This window comes from Ceratotherium simum, chromosome 8 (genome assembly GCF_057802395.1).
Source record: "Ceratotherium simum simum isolate JZ-2026a chromosome 8, ASM5780239v1, whole genome shotgun sequence".
In the NCBI taxonomy this organism is placed as follows: domain Eukaryota; kingdom Metazoa; phylum Chordata; class Mammalia; order Perissodactyla; family Rhinocerotidae; genus Ceratotherium; species Ceratotherium simum.
The window spans coordinates 82,059,788-82,081,798 of record NC_141907.1 but is presented as its reverse complement, the minus strand read 5'-3'; the positions used below and the strand labels follow the sequence as shown (position 1 = coordinate 82,081,798).

Below are 22,011 nucleotides of genomic sequence, written 5' to 3'. Positions count from 1 at the left end.
GTGATGAGGACTTATAAGATTTACTCTCTTAGCAACTTGCCAATATGCAATACAGTATTATTAACTATAGTCACCATGTTGTACACTATATCCCCATGACTGACTTATTTTATAACTGGAAGTTTGTACTTTTTGACCCCTTTCACCCATTATAACCCACATCATTCAAAAATTATTAGAGGTGAAAGGAAATGGCTTAGATTGATGTATGTTTTGGAAAGATCACTAAGGGGGCATTAGTTTAGAAGTACATTAGATTCAGGGGTCTAGCAACAAGAAAACCAGATGGGAGGCTTTTTCAGAAGCCCAGTAAGAAATGATGAGAGCCTGAACTAAGACAGCAGCAACCGGGGGAGAGAGGAGGCACAAGATGTGAGAGTTATTCAGGGTTTGGTGACAGATTGAATACAGGAGAAAGACAGGGAGAGGGAGAAGTTGTGATTCCCGGGTTTCTGGCTGGGGCATTAGGTGGATGGTGGTACCACACATAAACACAGAAAGAGTACCTTTAGGGAGAAAGGATGACAAGATGAGTTTTGGAAGAGTTTGAGGTTACTGTGAAATATCCTAAGGGAGACAGACGTCTACAAAGCAATTGTGCGTCTAAGCCTGGAGTTTATGCGAGCCATCCTGATTGGAGATAATAATCTAGAAGTCGTCCTTATACAGAGAGAAGTTAAAAAGCCATGGTGTAGATGAGACAGTGAAGGGAGAGAAAGAACAGAATTTTTGACATCGCCAATCCGTCAGGCATGTACTGAGGAAAAGGAGCCATGACAAAGACCAAGAAGCAGAGAGAGGGGTCTGTCTGGCAGAGCTATCTAATAAAATTCAGAGTCCACAACAGTCAGAGTTGTGGGGTACACTGGCAAATACTCCACCTTCCCACTTCCTACACTCTAGCACACTCTTAAAACACATGCAAGGCGTCCGCGTTCCACAGACGTTTCGCGCGCCTCTTCCCCTCCTTGCAAAGTTTTCTCCCCAAAAATCCTCCTCACCCTTCAGGAGCATAGGAGCCTGGGAAGTTTGCCGAATGGGGCCCCCTTTCCGTGTGTCCCCTTTATCATTCTTCTCACAGCTCAGTGTCCCCTGGGGATGGAGAGTCCCTTGGAGGGCTCTGGTTTACTCATCTGTGTCCTCAAGACGCAGCGCACACAAAGTGTACAGCGCACGGGGAGGGTGCAGTCCCCCTGTCGCTCGCGTGCGTCCAGTGAAATTCCTGGGCCCCCTTCCACACCTCTCCTTTGTAAGCATCATCTGCGCCGCCCGGGCTAAAGCCACGCGGAAAACCCTTCTCTGACACAGATGTTTTGCAGCAAGCCTGCCGACTTGGCCACGAGGCGCCGCCATCCACCATCACGGAACCCCCTCCAGCCTTCCAAGCGAGACCACCAGCGCGCCGGCTGGGGGGCGCGCCTGGCCACACCCCCGGACCCCGCTTCCGGCCCACGCCCCGCCCCGCCGCAGCGCGCCGCGCCCCTGCGCCGGCGCGCGCCCCGCCTACACCCCGGCCCCCGCGCGCCCCGCCGACGGGAACCCTCGGAAATGGCGAACCAGGTAGCGCGGGCCGCCCCGCTGGCCCAGTGCGAGCGAGGGAGGGAGGGAAAGCGCGCGGTGGAACCGGGCCGCTGGCCTCGGGGGGCGCGCGGGGCTCCGCGCTGAAACGGGGCCTCGGGCGGGCAGGAAGGGGGGAAGCTTTGACCTGAGCGAGCTGTGCTGCTTCAGGCAGCCGTAGGCGGGGGCGAACCGAAGGCGGGGGCGGTTGGCGTCCGGGTGGAAACGGCTTAGGGGCGGCCACGCGTTGGGTCCGCAAAACTAAGTAACTAGCCCGGGGCCACACTTCCAGGTGGCAGAGCTGCGGCGAGAACCCGTGCTCCTGACCTCTAGATTGCTTGTTTGGTGACTGTGATTCATAATTGAGCAATTATTGCGCCACCAAGAAATGTATTTAGGGAAGACTCCTGGGTCTTTCAGTAACATTTTTGAGCACTTAGGAACCAGAGCTTTATATCCTTTAATCCTCATGTTAGAACTCTGCGAAGTATTGTCCCCGTTTTACAGGCCCAAAACTGAGGCTGGTCGTCCTTAGTGATCACTAAGGATAGGGAGCCAGGATTCCGATCCAGGTCTGTCCCTGACAAACCTGGCCATTCCAGGTTCCTGAAATACACATTAGACAATAAAGAAAGGCAGAAATACACGAATAATATAAATAATCGGTTATTGATTGTTTTAATGCTTTGCAAACTTTAGAAATTTTCTGGAAAGATTTATAATCTTAAGTGTTGGCGTTGAAAACAAATGGTAAACTCTAAACAATTTTTCAGACTTAATAGATCAGCAGTTTTTTCTTACTACTAAGTGTCTTTATTCAGAGAAGGTGAAAATTTATAATTCCTGTAGTAGTTCGAAAGCTGAAGTAGGGCAGTTGCCTGTGGATTTAGAGTGGGGCTTTATTTTCCTTAGAATTGTCATTGAAAGGAAAAGGTTAAACTCCTTTCAAACATTCTTCAAGGAGGCAGTGCATAAAACTTAGATATGGATGTATTATTGTTTCATCTTGCTTCAGATCTCAAGAATATATGACTTCATTGTTAGTATTCTGAATTTGACCTTTGGAATTTTGTTTTGAGGTTTATGGTACATTGAGGTGAAAAAACATTCTAATGCAGCATCTGAATTCTTTGTACCATCAGTTTTAATATCTACATTTTAATTTACCAGGAATAATTTCCAGCCTCACCAATTTACACAAACCACTCATCTCTCCATATAGGTCCACTCTCCTTTTCCTCCACTCTTTGTTCTGCTGCTGCTAGTAACTGTTGACTTCCATTTGCAAAGCTACACTGTGCCAAGGACTGTATAAGGGGCTTCATATACCTTCTCATTCACTCTTCAGTCACCGTATATGTAGGTGTTTTATCACCATTTGTAACTAACTCTTCCTTATCCTTTGGTATCCTAGTTAAAAGTGAAGTTTTCCCAAACCCACCAACCAAAGTTATACTCTTTCTCCACTTTTTGCCATCTCTAGCACTTTGTGCCTCTGCCTTTTATTATTATTATTATTATTATTATTATTTTGCTGAGGAAGATTTGCCCTGAGCTAATATCTGCTGCCAATCCTCCTCTTTTTTGCTTGAGGAAGATTCACCCTGAGCTAACATCTGTGCCGATCTTCCTCTATTTTGTATGTGGGTTGCTGCCACAGCATGGCCCCCACCAAGTGGTGTAGGTCTGCGCCTGGGAACCAAACCCTAGCTGCCAAAGCTGAGTGCACCAAACTTAACCACTAGGGCATGGGGCCAGCCCCGTGCCTCTCCCTTTAAATCCCACTTTTTGTAATTATTGACTTTCAAGTCTGTCTCCTATAAACCCAGTGGTTTTCAACCTTTATTCTGTCAACATTTCATAAGCATGATGTGAACTGATCAAAACCCTCCTCATTACACTTGAGTCTCTGGTAGCAGAGGGTTGTACTGACTGGAAACTCTAAGGCAGCACTGTTCTATAGAAATACAGTACGAGTTGCATATGTAATTTTAACTTTTATAGTAGCCACATTAAAATGGGATTAAGGTTTAATCCCATATATTCAAAATACTATCTCAACATGTAATCAATATTTTTAAAATATTATTGAAATATTTTTACTTTTTTTGTGCTAACTCTTCAAAATCGAGGTATATTTTACACTTACAGCTTATCTCAGTTCAGACTGGCCTTTTTTAAGTTCCCCTGTTCTGATACTCCTTACACTTCTTCCCACCCTGCAGTTTTACACTATACCAGTGTTACACCAGCCTGAGCAAAAGAATTTCATAGGGCACATGTTAAGCGTTCACATTCCTTGGACCCTGTGCCAGACCTACTGAATCAGAGTCTCTTGCAACCTGTATTCTTAATCTACTCCTGCTTCTTTATTGTAGAGGGTCATTAAATATTTGATGAATAAAACTTCCTAACTAACAGAGGCTTTTATATCTGACCATGGGGTCATCTCAAATCTTATTTTTAATGAGTATTATTTATATGAAATCTAAAAACATGCAGAACAATTCTCCGTATCACTTAGAGGTATATGTTTCTTTATGAATCTGTGATATACTTTCTAAGATTTGCATTCATTGGTGTCTGAATTAACTGAGAGGTGGTTTACTATTAGTTCAGGAGGACAAACCAACTTGCTCTCTTTTTTTCCCTTTTCAGGTTATCAAGTGCAAGGCTGCAGTTGCCTGGGAGGCTGGAAAGCCTCTCTCCATCGAGGAGGTAGAAGTGGCACCCCCAAAGGCTCACGAAGTTCGAATTAAGGTAATGATACACCTAAGGCCCTGGAAGGGACTTGGGATTAGGTCTCTGGATAGATGAATCCTCTGTGGTCTGCAGAGGATAAATCCCAAAAGACAGTGTCAAGGAGAAGGTATTGAAAGTCATCCAATCTTGGAGTCACAACATCCTCCTCTTATTTTATCCCTCTCACCTTTGTAGCTTTCGTCTCCATCTTTTTAGCTTTGATATTCGGCTGAACAGCCTTCCCCAGGGATCACTGGATTACTGCAATTTATCTTCTGTAGACTGGGTTTAGGGTGATTTTGTAGGATGCTCCCCTTAGTACTGATCCCATAACTTAAAATATGTGGTGAGAGGTTAGAAACAAAAGAAGAAAGGGTCTTCAGTTTTGTTAGAAGAGACTTCAAATAAGATTCGGGAAGAGGTTCCTGATCGACTGGAGCAACAAGGAAGTGAAGTCAGCTTGCTTAGAGAGCTTTAAAATGTACTGACTGTTGCAGACAAGGCCAGAGTTCAGGGGATTCATTATTCCAGTGCTGCTCAACCTCTGCTGTGCCAAGAAGTGAAGTTACCCCTGGAGAGAGGCACAGTGCACAAGGCAGCCAGCTGAGTGTTTTTCAACATTCTACTCTGTGCTTGTTTTGAAATAAAATTAATGCTTTAAAGTAGTGACCATTGAATAAAACTAACATTCCAGAAAAATCAGCTGTTTTTGCTGTGAGTTGGAGTATACTTCCCACTTCCTACCCCCAGATACACAGCAAATGTACTGGGTCATGCCCCAGGGATCACACATATCAAGTCACGAAGCTCAGGGCCAAATAACTTTTTAAGGTCCTTTTCAACCCAGACCCAGGAATCTGAAATCTTATAATAGTTTGTATGTTTTTCTTTAAGTTCAGAAGTTAATATGATTGTGATTTTCCCAGTGAAAAAGAAAATGTTTGTCTTGGATGTACATAAGATGAGCTGTATGGGGCACACTGAGTTCAGCTGTCTTCCCTAGGAAGCAGCTAACAAATAGCAAAGAATGTTATATTTGAAGTGGGTATACAAGTGAGAAGCACAAATATAAACACTCTGAGGCTTTTGCTTTCTGTGCTTTTGGCAGTTTGGAAAGATAAGAGATATTTGAAAGCAAGAGAGATAAGGATAAAGGGCTTATTTAAGTAGAAATTGTGCGTGGCTGCTAAAAAGGGAAGTTGGTTCCACTAAAAGCTTTGAGTTTTGGCCCAGACCAAGCAGGCTGGCATGTTTCAGAAGTAGTCTGAGCACCTTTTGAGAAATCACATTTCCTAACAGAAGGCAGCCAGCATCTGCTTTGCACACAGGTGCTATTCCTGCCACACCTGAAGGCACTGAGCCTGAAAGGTCACCTTGTTTACCTTCTCTTGCTAACAGGCACTGGAAAGAATAGACACACCGTATTTCATTGCACATAAATGCACCATTATTTTTATCTGCCACTAAAAAAAATGCTGCCAGGTCTAATTAAGATGCCATAGATTGTAAGCGCATGCTGATTTTAGTGGTTAAAATATGAAAGAAATGTTATCTTAGAATCAATGAAATACGGTATTAAAGTAAAAGTGCCTTTCCTTTGACCTATACTTCACTCCAAATTGCAGGCACACACACTTAACTGCTCTTTATTGTAATATCCTGATAGATTATTGCCACTGCGGTTTGCCACACTGATGCCTATACCCTGAGTGGGGCTGATCCTGAAGGGAGTTTTCCAGTGATATTGGGACACGAAGGTGCTGGAATTGTGGAAAGTGTTGGTGAAGGAGTTACTAAGCTGAAGGCAGGTAAGGAGGGTATTTGAACCACTTATTTTACAGTTTTGGCTTATTTCTATAGGGAAATTATATTTCTGATAAATTAACACATTATTTATGAACAAGTTATTGCCTAAGTAAGTTGTTGAGATTGATTTTATTCCTCATCTGGGAAGCACAAATATTTGAGGGTTTTTCTCTCTGATTTTGCAGACTGCTGTTCATCTGAAACTTTAAGTACCTTTCCAAAGCCAATTTTGTCCAATTAAGCAAGAATTTTTAAAGATGCATCAATGAGTCAGTATTTTGAAGCACATAACCTTGTTCTCCAGTTATTGTTTTCAGGATTTCATTTAGATAATTTTGAAACTTGTATTTTTTGCATGGGAAGGCAGTGTCTGAATGATGCTATGTAGGTGAGATTCTAAGCCTTGAGGTTGTGAACTTTTCGAAGGCGCACATGTTGACAGGAATGGGAAGTTGCGGGGTATTCATTTAGAAGCAGATGCTGCCTATTGAGGATAATGTCTTCGAATTTGTTTTCCAGGTGATACTGTCATCCCACTTTACATCCCACAGTGTGGAGAATGCAAATTTTGTCTAAATCCTAAAACAAACCTTTGCCAAAAGATAAGGTTAGTATCTTTTTATTTTATTCTTAAGAGGTCATATTAATAATGATAATAGTAAGTAATTGTGTGGCAATTTATACAGAGCATTCTAGATGAATTATTCCATCTTTATAGTAACCTCACCATCATCATTAGTATCCCTATTTTCATAAATGAGAAAATTAAGACTCAGAAATAAAGTGGTTTGCCCAGTATCATCAACTATTAAGAGAGAAAACAGAATTTTCCGAACCCATTCTCCCTCCATAACACTAGGCTAAATGTGCTAAAATATGCAGTAAAGAGGGACACGCTTAGGAAATTAAATGAAATCATTTTTATGAGCCTGCTTATTGTCCATGAAATTGAAGTAATAAAACTTACCTCCTAAGGTTACTGGGGAAGACCACAAGAAATAACATAACCCTCTGACACAGAAAAGGTACTTCCTTTATTGTAGTGAGGTAACAGCACTTAAAGAGCTACTTCCTTGAGGCAGTTTAAGATCTCCTTGTGTTTGTCTCCTTTTTTTCTTTCCTTTTTTATTGAGGTAGAACATACATACATATATGTAGTATTTAAAGAATACAATTCTTATGTGTACAGGTCAATGAATTTGTATGTATATACACACCTGATAGTTATAACCATCACTTAGATCAAGATAGAGAACCCTTCCAGCGCCCCACACAGTCCTTCATGTCCCTTCCAGGTCAACACCTGCCTCCCTCAAAGGTAACCACTATTGTGATTTCTTTCACTATAGAACTTCATATAAATAGAATTATGCAACATTTGCTCTTTTGTCTGGTTTCTTTCATTCATAACGTCTCCTGTTGATGGACATTAATGTTGCTTCCAGTTTGGGGCTGTTGTGATTAATGCTGCTGTGAGCATTCTTATATGTGTCTCTTGGTAGATAAATACACTACTTTCTCTGGGTGTTTTCCTAGGATCAGAATTGCTGAGTCATAGGATACACACCAGCACTGTGTGGAAGCTACGTTTGTTCTCGCCATTTGTTTTCTAATGCCATTGACAAAATTAGTTTATATTTTTGGAAAACAAAGTTCCATTTATTTTATAATGTAAATACAGTTACTTTCAGCAAAGCTAGAATCTAAAACAAATCTAGTTGTTTTGAAAGGGAATTTCAAACAGTCTGAAAAATGTTGTGACACATCAAATATAATAAGGGTAATGTGTTTTTTGTGGCTGTTGGTAACCTTTTAGAGGGACAGGTCGTTTCAAAGCTTAAACTGTATCCCACATAACCTTTTGTTTATGAAACTCCTCTGGGACAGAAGTGATTCCTCACATTAAGGAGGGCTAAAGAAATTTACCTTGCTCTCATGGAGATGAAACAGTTATTTGTGGCAGAGCTTTGTCACCTATTTGTTCTTTGTTTCTGGTCATATTTTTGTTTTTCTCGCAAAGGAAATGTATTTACCCTTGAACCCAGAGGCAATCCTTTTTCTCTTTATCTGTATATTTGTTTATCCATATATATTCCAAAGGATTTATCTAAGAATGTACATCAAATTATAGTGGGTTTTTTGGGGGTTTTTTTTTGTGAGGAAGATCAGCTCTGAGCTAACATCCAATGCCAATCGTCCTCTTTTTGCTGAGGAAGATTGGCCCTGGGCTAACATCCATGCCCATCTTCCTCTTCTTTATATGGGACACCACCACAGCATGGCTTAACAAGCAGTGCGTAGGTCCGCGCCCAGGATCTGAACCTGCAAACCCCAGGCCGCCGCAGCAGAGCGCGCGAACTTAAACCACTACGCCACCAGGCCGGCCCCATAGTGGTTTTTTTTTTATTATTAAAAATAAGAAATATTTATTAAGCACTCTGTGCCAGGCACTAATGCTAATGCTTTACATAACATCTCACTTGATTTTTATAGCAATCTAAGAAAGATACGATTGTTTCTCTGCATTTTCTAGTGAGGAAACTAAGGCACAGAGGTTAATTAACTTGCCCAAGATCACACAGGGTTTGAACCTAAGTGTGTGGGACTTTAGGGCATATCCTCCTATAAGCAAGACACTACATCACCTATCTATTTAGAATATCAAAAATAATTTTTGTTACCACATACATTGGTTGCCTTTGTGAATTTGTTTCCTTTTATTGGTGTAACCAACTACACAGACAGAAAAACTAAATGAAGGGAAAACGTAACTTGAATCCTTGAGGACAGTTACACTTTTGAAGAAGGCCTGAAAGAGCTGAAATAGCCAGTTTGGCAATCTCTTTTCATCTTCTGATCTGGATAAATGCTAGTGATCACTGCTTGTGTACATGCTGGTTTTGGCTTTATGCTTTATGAAGTTATATTTGCTCACTGAGTTTTATGATGGAATTTTAAAATAATTTCATCTGATCCATAAGTCATACCTGTTAAAATTATTTTGATACTCTGACAGTAAGACCCAGAAGAGAAGGATACTGAATGTTGGAAAAGATAGGTTAAGATTATAAATCTCTTGGGGCCGGCCCCGTGGCTTAGCGGTTAGGTGCACGCGCTCCACTAGTGGCAGCCCAGCTTCGGATCCCGGGCGCTGCACCAACGCACCGCTTCTCCGGCCATGCTGAGGTGGCGTCCCACATACAGCAACTAGAAGGATGTGCAACTGTGACATACAACTATCTACTGGGGCTTTGGGGAGAAAAAGGGGAAAAAAAAAGGAGGAGGAGGATTGGCAATAGATGTTAGCTCAGGGCTGGTCTTCCTCAGCAAAAAAAACAGGAGGATTGGCATGGATGTTAGCTCAGGGCTGATCTTCCTCACAAAAAAAAATAATAAAATAAAAAATAAAAAAGATTATAAATCTCTTAATAAGTTTCCCTAATAAGGCATTGCTGAAAGATGCTAAATTATTAATAAATACATTAGAAATTAGACTTTTGATCTTAGCACACTTTTCTAACTGTTTACTGGTCATTAGTTTTTAAACTGATTTCTTTCTCTTAGGGGTGTTAAGAAACATGATTCTACCCCGCCTTTTTCTTTTTTCTTTTCTTTAGAGTGACTCAAGGGAAAGGATTAATGCCAGACGGTACTAGTAGGTTTACATGCAAAGGAAAGACAATTTTACATTACATGGGAACCAGCACATTCTCTGAATACACAGTTGTGGCTGATATCTCTGTTGCTAAAATTGATCCTTTAGCACCTTTGGATAAAGTCTGCCTTCTGGGTTGTGGCATTTCAACTGGTTATGGTGCTGCTGTGAATACTGCCAAGGTAAGTGTTGGCCTGGGTTTTAGCTTCTGCCTTCTAATTTGATAGAACAAAGCTTTACTGGAATAGTGAAATCAGCCCCATCTATTATAAGAAACCTAGTGATTTCCTTGACTCTTGTGGAATGAGTACCTTATAGACTATGTTTACCATTAGGTGGAGCCTGGCTCTACTTGTGCCGTCTTTGGCCTGGGAGGAGTTGGATTGGCGGCTATCATGGGCTGTAAGGTAGCTGGTGCATCGCAGATCATTGGTGTGGACATCAATAAAGATAAATTCGCAAGGGCCAAGGAGTTTGGAGCCTCTAAATGTATTAACCCCCAGGATTTCAGTAAACCCATCCAGGAAGTGCTCATTGAGATGACTGATGGCGGAGTGGACTATTCCTTTGAGTGTATTGGTAATGTGAAGGTCATGGTAAGTATGTTTGACTTCATTCCTTTTTTTGTGTGGAACTGCTTTTTTTAAATGCAGTTTCCTTAATTAAGATTAAAAATTGTTTTGTTCTTACAAAGGAAAAGTTTCTTGAAAAGACTTTTTTTTTTTTTTTTTTTAAGATTTTATTTATTTATTTATTTTCCCCCCAAAGCTCCAGTAGATAGTTGTATGTCATAGTTGCACAGCCTTCTAGTTGCTGTATGTGGGACGCGGCCCCAGCATGGCCGGAGAAGCGGTGCGTCTGTGTGCGCCCGGGATCCGAACCCGGGCCGCCAGCAGCGGAGTGCGCGCACTTAACTGCTAAGCCACGGGGCCGGCCCAGAAAAGACTTATTTTAATAGAAGAAGGGAAATATAACTATTTGAACTGTGTATGGGAAATGATTCAGGAATGGCTTGGGGAAAGATGAAGAAAAATGTTCTTTGCCTTTCAGTGTACGCTTAATTGTCAGGTTTGTTTTGTGAAATGAAAAGGCAGGATGATGCAGTGGTAGAGAGCATAGGCTTTGGAAGTAGGTGTACACCCACATGCTCACTCAGGGACCTTGAGCAACAACTTAGCTTCTCTAAACCTCAGTGTCCTCCTGTGTCAGGTGCTCATAGTAATAGCACCTACTTGACACAAAGTAGACACTAAGCAAAAGTGTTACTCTTCTCCACCTGCTGCTTTTTTTGTGTGTGTGTGAGGAGATCAGCCCTGTGCTAACATCTGCCAATCCTCCTCTTTTTGCTGAGGAAGACTGGCCCTGGGCCAACATCCGTGCCCATCTTCCTCCACTTCACATGGGACGCCGCCACAGCATGGCTTGCCAAGCAGTGCGTCAGTGCGTGCCCGGGTCGGCCCGGGATCCAAACCGGCGAACCCCGGGCCGCCACAGCGAGTGCGCGCACTTAACTGCTTGCGCCACCGGCCGGCCCCTAACCTGCTTCTTCTATTAAAATCTTTACAATTTTGAGCTAGGATTTACTTTTAAAAATAGACAGCAAATAAAAGCTTCCACGTCTTTCAATTTGTGTTAATATTTAGCCAAGTTAGTAATTTTTTTAAATACCTGTTAAAATTGTTCAGTAAAATTAAATTTACTAGACATTCAGTTTGATCATTTTGTTGCCATATTTTTTAAAAGCTCTGTCACCACCCTCTTCCCCCTGAAGTTTCTGGGGAAGCAGATATTCTCAACAGAATGCACTGACTTCTTTGATTTGGTCACATCTCTGCCTGCAGAGAGCAGCGCTGGAGGCCTGCCACAAAGGCTGGGGCCTCAGCGTGGTGGTTGGAGTGGCTGCTTCAGGTGAAGAAATCGCCACTCGTCCATTCCAGCTGGTAACAGGCCGCACGTGGAAAGGCACTGCCTTTGGAGGTAAATTGGTGGATGAGATGAGTACATTTTCTCTTTTGTTCTTTCCACTGGCAGAATTTTAATGCCAGGCTACCTTTCTTAACAAGAATTTTCATGGACTGCCTGCTCATCATAAGATGTTACATGCAAAGTTATTTTAATAGAAGAGTTGCACACTCAATTACTTACCTCTGGGGCTGGAGAGGTGCTCAGCTTCTCCTGAAGCACAAGGCCACTTTTTACACACAGGAAAAAAAAACACTATTCTGTTCATGAGGAAAGAGTTGGGAGTAGGGCAGGAGTGAGAAGCTGGTTGCGGGATAAGCCAACAGTAGTGTCAGCCACACTGTGTCATTTTGTGGACTTCAGTAGGTTATTGGCATTTTTACTCACTTTTCCAGAGAGTGCAGTGATCACTGGATGTGACCACACCTCTGTCTGAAGAGTACTGACTTCATCAGTAACCAACACTAAGTCTTAAACTGAAACTATTAAATTAGACAAAACGTTGTAACGAAATTGAAAAGCTGCCAGACTGATCACTGTTCCCTTGTGTGATTCTAAAAGAACATGGTTGTTTAGGGTTGCCTCCCTACCAGTAGAATGCTGAGAAACAGTTTCCATCTTTTTCATGGTTGCTCAGCTAGGGAAGAGAAAAACATCAAAACATGTTTGTATATCCCAACTACTGTGAACGAATAGGTTTTTTAAAATATATATATATATTCTCATCATCCTCTTAGGAAAAATCACATAGCGTGAGTTTTGAATGATCTGTGTTTAACAAGGTGTCTGTTAGGATCCTCTACCTCATATTATGCCAGCTTTTTATTTATTTATTTTTTTTGTGAGGAAGATCAGCCCTGAGCTAACATCTGACAATCCTCCTCTTTTTTTTTGCTGAACAAGACCAGCCCTGGGCTAACATCCATGCCCATCTTCCTCCACTTTATATGGGACGCCACCACAGCACGGCTTGCCAAGCGGTGCATTGGTGCATACCCGGGATCCGAACCGGCGAACCCCAGGCCGCCACAGCAGATTGTGCGCACCCAACCACTTGCGCCACCAGGCTGGCCCCTATGCCAGCTTTTTTGAAGGCCAGGAGAAAAGACTAGGAAAGTGTGCTAAAATGAGGAGTTTGGCCAGGGCTTTTCTTTTTTATACTACAGAATTTGCCATAGAAAATGTCAAGCTGACTAAACCCTTCTCTCCAAAAGCCCTAGATGTATGCCACACTTGAGTATCTTAGCTCAGACTTTTAAAGCCAGACATGCATGTCAGGAGCATCATCTCCGGGTCTCTAGCTGTGTTTCAAACGGCATTCTAAGCCTGGGAGGCCGAGCGGGGGTTTGGCCTCCTCTGAAGCCTCATCCTAGCACATGCTTATTGGGAAATAAGCTGGAGCATTGGCACCCTATGGGTGTTGCTAACATATGACCCACAGATGTAAAGGGAAGTTTTAGTCTACAGGATAGTGTTGGCTGTAGTTGTCTCAGTTACCAGGAGATTTAAAAGAGCAAGAAAAAGCCCCGCAGTCTATAGGGAAAAAATAATTGGTAGAGGATATAAGGAGGGAGATTTGGAAAAGGCTCAAAAAAGGTTTGAAATATGGTCCAAAGCATCGCTGGTTTAAAAGGTGAGAAAGCTTCTTTGTTGATTTATTGCTGCTTTCAATACAAGTGAAAAATTGAGGCATCTGATGTTTAAAATCTTGTCACGTAGGCAAAGATTTCCTACTTTGCTTTTCAGTTTCATGGTTTTCTATTCTTAGATGCTATCCCTATTTCATTGTTGAATTTAAAACTGAAGAAAGTCATCTGTCACATCAATTTTTTTATTCATTGAATGTCATCATTATAGAAATCTTTGCGATTGTAGACCTAAATAAGTTTGTTCTAAGACTTCCAGAGTTCTATCCTGGGTAATTTAAAAGTCTCAATTGAGACTTAATGAGATTTTACTACATCTTAATACAGAAAAAGGAAAACACTCAAAAGGCATTTATTTTTTTCTTAACTGAAGATGTGCATTAAATTCTTCCTCCTTTCTATGGTGATTTTGAAATTTTCATTCCTCTTTAATTCATGAAACAATTTATTCTCTTAAATACCTTTGTGTCACCCACTAAGTAATAAGCGTGCTGTAGAGATTTTTTGGAAAAATTAATGAAAAGATGTATGATTTCTTTTAGGATGGAAGAGTGTAGAAAGTGTCCCAAAGTTGGTGACTGAATATATGTCCAAAAAGATAAAAGTTGATGAATTTGTGACTCACAATTTATCTTTTGACCAAATTAATGAAGCCTTTGAACTGATGCATGCAGGAAAGAGGTAAGCTTCATTCCTCTTAAGCTATATATTATAGAATGTAGTAATGATTTGGGGTTTATGGAAGAAGAAGGGTTAAAAAAATACAATTTTATTGGTCTTAAGAGATATCATTCAAAACCTGTGTTTTTTGCTTCCTTCTCTTACAGCATCCGAACTGTTGTAAAGCTTTAAATTCGAAAGAGAAAAATATGTCCATCCTTGTATGGAAGTCCTGTGGTCTCACTGGAGCCGCCACACAAGCCGCTAGAAGCTTTTTCAAGTTCACAGCCTCTTAGACCTTCAGTAACCTACTCTAGGGAATAATGTTTTGTGTATAATCTGTAATAAATTTTCATAAGTCTTTAATCAGGGACAAGGCTAATACAGTCATAAATCTGTCTTCTTCACCTGAATAATTGCTAGCTCATTAAGGAATACTTTAACAAAATAAAAGTAATTTCTGCTTGTGTGTGGAAGTTGTCATCTCTGTTTTATTCTGAATTCATTCTCATTGTTCCTCTCCCCATCATCTTCATTCTTTAAAGGAAAGATGGAGGAAGCAGGGCTATAGTAAGTATCTGAACCTTGTCTTCTGCCATCCTCAGTAACTTTCGCGTAACTTTTAAGTGTCTCAGGCCCATTTACTCAAGAACAGACTTCCCTAGACATCAGTGGCCAAGTTAGTCAGAACCTGAGTCTGCTTCTGTGCCATTATCTTCTTGAGGGCAGGCACCAGGCCTTGTTCAGACATATGGCATCTGGCCCACAGTGGGCACTCAAGTTTACTATTGAAGCTACTTTCTTTGCTTAAGTAGGTGTATGTGTGTGGGTGGTGGCTCTGTGAACTATTTCAAGTGTATGGAAAACACTGTTATTTACATACTGAGTATCTGACCTCCCAGCACTTACTTTGTTAAGTCCTAACATTTTAGCACTTCCAGACCACATTGCCTTTCCTCTCCAGAGGTAGTCACCGTCCAGAATTTGGCAATGATCATTCTCATGCATGGTGTTATACTTTTACTATCATATCCATAAACCCTCTCCTTCAATACTGTTGTGCATATTTTAAACCTGATACTGTCTTATTCTGCAGCTTTCATTTTTCAATCATTGTGTGATTAATCCATGTTGTGATGCTCTCATTCATTAATTTTAATACTGTGCAGTAGTAGTTATATGAGCCACCATGATTTATCTCTTCTCCAACTGACTGCATAAAGTTGTTTCCAAAATTGTTTCTGTATTGCTAACAGTACTGTGATGGAACATTCTTGTACATTAGCTCAGTGTATTAGTTACTTAGGATGTGTATCATAGGCTAAGCACATTTTAAATGCACTAGAAATTGCCAAATTACTCTCCAAAGTGATTGGAAATTTTTGCAAATCGGATGTGAAATGGTATTTCATTGTGACTTTAGTTTGCATTTTCTTCAGTTACTAAAGTTTTTCATTCTCTTGGCCATTTGTATTTCCTTTCTTGTGAATTATCTGTTCGCATCCTTTGCCTGTTTTTTTTATTGGATTACTTCTTTTTCTGAGTAATTTTTAAAAGTTCTTTATTCTAGATGCCAATCCTTTGTCAGTTTTGTATTTTAATATATTTTATATTTTTTAAATTTATTTTTAATATGGTCAAATCTATCAGTCTTTTTCTGGACTGTTAAGTAACATTTACGTTTCTTTATCCTGAGCGGTATAAAGAAGCAAACAAAAATATCATAGTCTTAACACTGACATAAAAAATAAACTCCAAGGCAACATATCCAAGAGTTAGAACATTCAAATAGTAGAGAAAATTACATGAGAAAGAAAAGCTACGTTCCCCGTTCCCCGCTCCCCTCTCCCCTAAAAACAGGTGACCACTGTTAAGTTTATGTATCTTCCCAGAAGTCTCTCTGCACTCTGTGCACATAATAGCATTTATACATACACTTTAAAACTACACAAAGGAATACCATCAAGGCTATTCTGTGCCCTTTTTTCCCCCAGGATAGTGTATTTTAGACTGTTTTTGTATCAGCACATTAGATATGCCACGCACATAGGTATCTTTTGATTGAACTGAAACCATGTGGGGTTTGTTCGTTTTAATATTTTTGATTGAGGTGGCTTAATTGCTCCCAAAAGGTTATGTTTCTGAGAGAGCAATGTTCAGTTGATTAAAAAGTAGGAAAGTGGCAGTTATGGCTAGGACTTTTTTTTTTTATCTTTCTTTGGTGCATTTGAAGGGCCAGGCAATGCAACCTCACTTACCTCATTTACCTAGAGGGCAGGAGACACAGGAGGGGCCCAAATGGCCCAACTATTGTCCTGAGTGAACTGGAAGAAAGGGGAAATTAAAACCAGCTTCTCCCCCAGCTGTAGGAAATGTGCTTTTAATCTGGTTTGGTTTAGCCCAGCCTTCCAGGAACAAAGTATACTGTTGTTTTAGGTAATTGCAATAAAATGGTCACGTAGCATAATAATGGAGGAGAGCTAATACTCCTTTAAAAAGTTTTTTCCCCCCTTATTTTTCTTCTCATACATGAGAGAATGGCAAACATTTTTATATTCACCAATGTGAAAAAGTAAACCAGTTTTAAGATATTAAAATAACGTAACTCCAAATTCTTGTAGCTGGCCAATTAGGGAGTTTACTTTTCATTTCTGTCACAGTTAAGTACATACTCTTAAGCCAGCTAATTCAGTTAACAAGTGTGAGCATTTCCTGGCTGAAAGCACAATTGTCTCTCTCAAAGAAACAGTATGAAGAACCAATTTTATAAGATCCTTGCCATAAGGATTCTTGGATCATGGGACTATAGTATAGTCTTTCTTGTTAAGATCCTTTTAATACATCCTCTTGGATGGCATCTAGGATGTTATGTATATTACTGAACCAAATAGTTTTTGTAAGAAAGTATAGATACAACACAGAGCTAAAATCCATTCACTGTGTACGTGTCAGAATCTATCCTGGTTGTTCAAAATTAGGATTCTACCACCTTAGAAGCATTGTCGAGAGTTTTCAGAAAATGTCTTTCAACTGCTTTCTTGGACAAAAAGTATATAATTTTAACACATGGTTATTCCACTTGCTTGAAAGCAAGTAAACAGTATTTTTTTTAAGGATCTAAAATTTTATATTAAGAACTTTAAGCAGCTTTTTATTGAAAAATTTTCATATTCCTAACATTTTTCAAATCTTGCCTGCATTTCCATTTTCAGCATGTTGGGCTATTCTGCTTTCTATTTAACCTACCTAGTGACGTTCACTGGAAAAGTCCATATACATGCATGTCTGACATGGAACAAGTTCTTTACTACATGCACAGGGAACTAACATATAAAGGAGAACACGTGGAATAATGGAGTTTTGGGGCATGGAGGTGAGGAAAAAACCACATTATGTCCAAAACTGTCACAGTGGAGCCAGTCAACGTGTGTGTAACATACACCAAACAAAAAAAACTCCAAAAAATATACATAATGCTACTTCCACTTAGTCAATTTGAATGCAAAATTATACATAGCTGCTAATTCTCAAAATGTTTTGCTGATTTGGGGAAGGGGAGACATATTTTACATACATGGAATGCTTTAGAACATATTCTGCTTGGCTACCATCTGCCAAGTCGGCTGGTAATCAAAGTCCTAAAGTAACTGACAATTCTTTGGGCCTAGAGACACTTTACTGACCTGGGAAAAAGACCAACTCTGGATTCAACCAATTTTGTTTCAATTAACATGCAAAATCTGATTGTCAGAAAATACCTTTTAGAAAAAGTACACCACAAACACACTTGGAAATCATTAAGTATATTTAAACAGTTATTTGGATAATAAATGCACAGAACTAAACCAAGGGAATCGTGTCTTTAAAGAAACAACTAGAGTGAACAGGGACATACAAAGTCCTCCATTATACAAATTTTCTTTGGGTGTAACTTTTCTTTATGGGAGCAAGGCAGGTGGGATGGGCATTTAAGCAGACTAATTTTTATCAAACTATTTTGTTTCCTCAGAATCACCCAGGGCTCAGATTTACTGAAAATGTTTTAAAAGTTCTAGCCTGAATTTTCTGTTGACCTCTGGCCTAACTACTGAAATAAAGCAAATTTGCTTTATAGTCACATTACATATAGAATAAAACAGTTGCTAAGTTGTGGTATCACCCCACAAATAGCTCTCCACAGAGAAGTACGGTGATTCGCCCTGGCCATCCAACCAGCTTGAAAATCAGAGAAATGGGGCCGGCCACGTGCACTGTGGTTAGGTTTGGTGCACTCCACTTCGGCAGCCTGGGTTCGTGGGTTTGGATCCCAGGTGGCGACCCATGTACAAAATAGATGAAGACTGGCACAGATGTTAGCTCAGAGGGAGTATTCCTCAGCAAAAAAAAAAAAAAAAAATCTGAGAAATCAGAGCCCTGGTGTTGTGATGGTTGGTCTTGGGCTCTTCTCATGACACCGTAGTGCAAACATGCCTAAAAGACTTGGAAAGTAAGTACTGGCATGTGTTTGTTGTTGGGAGTGGGATGAGGAGGCTGGAGTAATAGGAAAAGGGCTAATCACCCAGAGGTGGGAGCAATTACTCTACTAAAAGCCTTACAGTAGGAAAAAGGCTGGACATCCATAGGAAAAATGATTACGATACTTTGAACTATAACAAACATATTAGTGATAATTGAAAATTTTTTCAGGTAGCCTTTCTTGAGTGCTCCACATACTGACTTTGTGGCACATTCTAGTAAGATATACTAGCATTGACACTTTTTTTAATATAACCACAGAATTGCTGTATATAGATTCTGTTGTTATTCATCCACATTCCCCAAAATGAAAAGCATCAGATAACAGGTAGACAATGCCACCTTATTCCTGTTTTCTTTTGCAAAATAACCAAATGCAAACCACTATTATTCTTTTTCATACTTGGCCTCCCAAAAGGAAGAAGCGAGGTGGCGGCCACCAAAGGCTGCTTTGCCCCTCAAATGCAGCGGGGCCAGAGAACTTCCATGCACTGAGCTTGTACTGCTGGGCTACACCTTCCCTAGATGTTCATTAAAATGAAGCAAAATACATAACTTTTAGAATATTAGCATAATGCAGCCTACATTGTGAGACAATTTGTTCTTAAAACACTAATGTCCAGACTTTTTTTTCTACTACAGTGGAAAATGGCCTACATACCCACATTACAAGTGGTATAATTTGCTCCTCTTGTCACTAGAGAGCTGGGTAGAAGTCAAACACCATCAAATGTAGACAGAATTTTATCACAGCATCTCAAACGATTCCAGTATTTTTTTTTTTTTTTTTCATGAGGAGGATCAGCCCTGAGCTAACATCCATGCTAATCCTCCTCTTTTTGCTGAGGAAGACCGGCTCTGAGCTAACATCTATTGCCAATCCTCCTCCTTTTTTTTTTTCCCCCAAGGCCCCAGTAGATAATTGTATGTCACAGTTGCACATCCTTCTAGTTGCTGTATGTGGGACACGGCCTCAGCATGGCCAGAGAAGCGGTGCGTTGGTGCGCGCCAAGGATCCAAACCCGGGCCGCCAGTAGTGGAGCGCGCACTTAACCACTAAGCCATGGGGCCGGCCCCACGATTCTAATATTTCTAACTCCAGATCACTAAAATATCCTCCCCACCCTACTGTATCTTTTGTCCCCGAGATTCACTGCATTCATTGTTAAAAAGTAGCTCAAGATTTATGAAATTTAGAATACAGTACAATCAAAATTACTTCAAACAATTTTTAAACCAATACTCCGTATGTACTCTTTTAGTGAGATATGTTCCAAGAATAAAAGAATCACAAATTTTCCACTTAAGTTTATTGCTGGTAGTGATTTTGATGTAGTAATTCTAAAATAATTTTTACATGTCTTGTAGAATCAAACAAATAAGTAAATATTGATGTGCAGAACCAAGGTTCTCACCATGGGAGAAGGAAGATAAAAATGTGGAACAGGGAAAGGTGAGGAAGATTAGTGTTAGATTTGAAATGAAAGTATCAGAATGAACTCATGATTTATAAAAAATGCATTTCCTGGCTCTGTTCCCTGAAAGGGCCTACCCCAGTAGCACCCAGATATTGATTTCCAAATACCATTTCCCTGTGAAAAGAAACTAGGGCTCCCTGGAGAAATAGCCAATTCTCAGTCTGGGGCAGGAAAATTCTATGATAAACCCAGAACATCCTGCTTTGGCAAAAAGCAAGCAAGTGCTCCAAAACTGAGAGGCATAGGTCAAAATGACCTATGAATAAGCTTAAAGGTGCTCTTGCAGGCAAAATCTGGAACAATTACAGTAATTAAATGGAATTTTTAAAAAGAATCGATGAATCCACATTGATACTCAAAAAAAGCAGGAAGGGGGAGGAAAAAAAGTGCTTCTTTGTGAAAGAGTGCCAGCTAATAAATGTAGATGGAATACTAGATTCAGAAAGTCCCTATTTAAGCCACCAATGTAATAAAATAATGGATTCTGGCAAGGATTATCAATGAAGGCTAAAACCACTGAGTGAACACAACATCCAAATGGTCTCCAAGTATTTCCTCCCACATTATTTGCTTAAGAAAAGCATATTCTTAAAATGGAAAGATCTGACAGAAAACAAGTGATCAAACTTATCTTGGCAATGACAACATTATGTGCCTCCTGGTGTGATGGGACGAAATGAATGGGACATGCCACGTGCCATCTATGGAGTCTTCTGACAAAATGTTTATCCTGAACCTACCTGTGAGAAACAATCACAGAAATACAGAATTCCACAAGCTAACTGGCCTGCTTTTTCAGGTGTCAATTTCATAAAAGATCAAAAAAGGTGGGAAGATTGTTCTAGGATAAAAGAAGACTAGAGATACACAATAACCACATGTCGTGGGATTGGATCCTGGATTTAAAGAAAGAAGAAATGTTTAAAGAAAATTTAGGGGGAAATTGAGACTCAAGTTTGAATGTGTACTATATACATTAGACAATTCTGTATCACTGCTAAATTCTTTGGGTATGATAATCGTACTATGATCACGTAGGTAACGTCCTTATGTTTTAAGAGAGACAGGATGCAATAGCAATGGGTGAAGTATGACATCACTTCTTTCAAAAGAAAAGTGTTTATAGCGAGATCGGCAAAATAACAATTGTTGAATACAGGAAAAGGTATATGACTGTTTCATTGTACTACCAACTTTTCTGTAAACTTGAAAATCTTCAAAATAAAAAGTTGGAAGTAAAAAAAAAAATAAAGAAATAGCTTACAGATATGAAGGTGCATTTGGGGCTTTAGCAAAGTGGAGCATCCTACTCTCGATTTTAACCAAACCCAATGAAAAACCAGAAGCAGCTATAGGACAAACCAAGGAATCAAGCTAACATGGCAAACGAATGCCTAAACCTCCTCTTCCTATTAATTCACACATGTGGAGGGCAAATGGTATGAAGGTGTTGGTGAATGGTTCATGTACCTTTATCCATTTTATCACAAAAGACATAAAGTGAAGATAAAAGGCAAACATGTTTCCCTTCTTTTAAATCATAATTCCAAGGGGATAGAGGACTGGTAGGGGCAAAAAAAAAAAAAAGATTCTTTTTAAAAGTTAATATATTGACTTACTTTGAAAAGTTGGCAGAATGATGAAACTAGATGTTTTCTCATCTAAATCTAATAAACATTTGTAATTAGACATATACAATAAGACTTGAGCCCATATTGTTTTAAAATCTCACAAACCGAGTACAGCATCATCACCAATGCTGTAAACGATCCCACCAAGATTTTTTTCCTTGAGCTTATTTTCTGATAGACACTGAATGAGTCTGCACTGTGAATTCCACTATCAGTACATAAAATGCTCCCCTAAACGTTCAGCATTCTCTGTCTTCAAAGCTCTCAAAAATACAGTTGCATCTCAAATGCTGCTGGTAGACTCTGCTGAACTAAACACAGTACTGGAATGTTTATACAGCCATTAAAGTTGAAAAAGT

General features: G+C 40.1%; 2 protein-coding genes across 2 annotated transcripts in view; one reads left to right on the top strand and one right to left on the bottom strand.

Moving 5' to 3' along the window:
* METAP1 (methionyl aminopeptidase 1) overlaps positions 1-22,011 on the bottom strand; it is a 94,408-nt gene that overhangs the window by 7,097 nt on the left and 65,300 nt on the right. The window lies entirely within an intron of this gene.
* Positions 1,478-14,497, top strand: ADH5 (alcohol dehydrogenase 5 (class III), chi polypeptide). The gene is made up of 9 exons (XM_087434629.1): positions 1,478-1,560; positions 4,216-4,317; positions 5,966-6,107; positions 6,625-6,712; positions 9,723-9,942; positions 10,096-10,356; positions 11,602-11,737; positions 13,911-14,049; positions 14,196-14,497. The coding sequence occupies exons 1-9, from the start codon at positions 1,549-1,551 to the stop codon at positions 14,218-14,220; spliced, it is 1,125 nt and encodes a 374-aa protein (XP_087290755.1). The 5' UTR covers positions 1,478-1,548; the 3' UTR covers positions 14,221-14,497.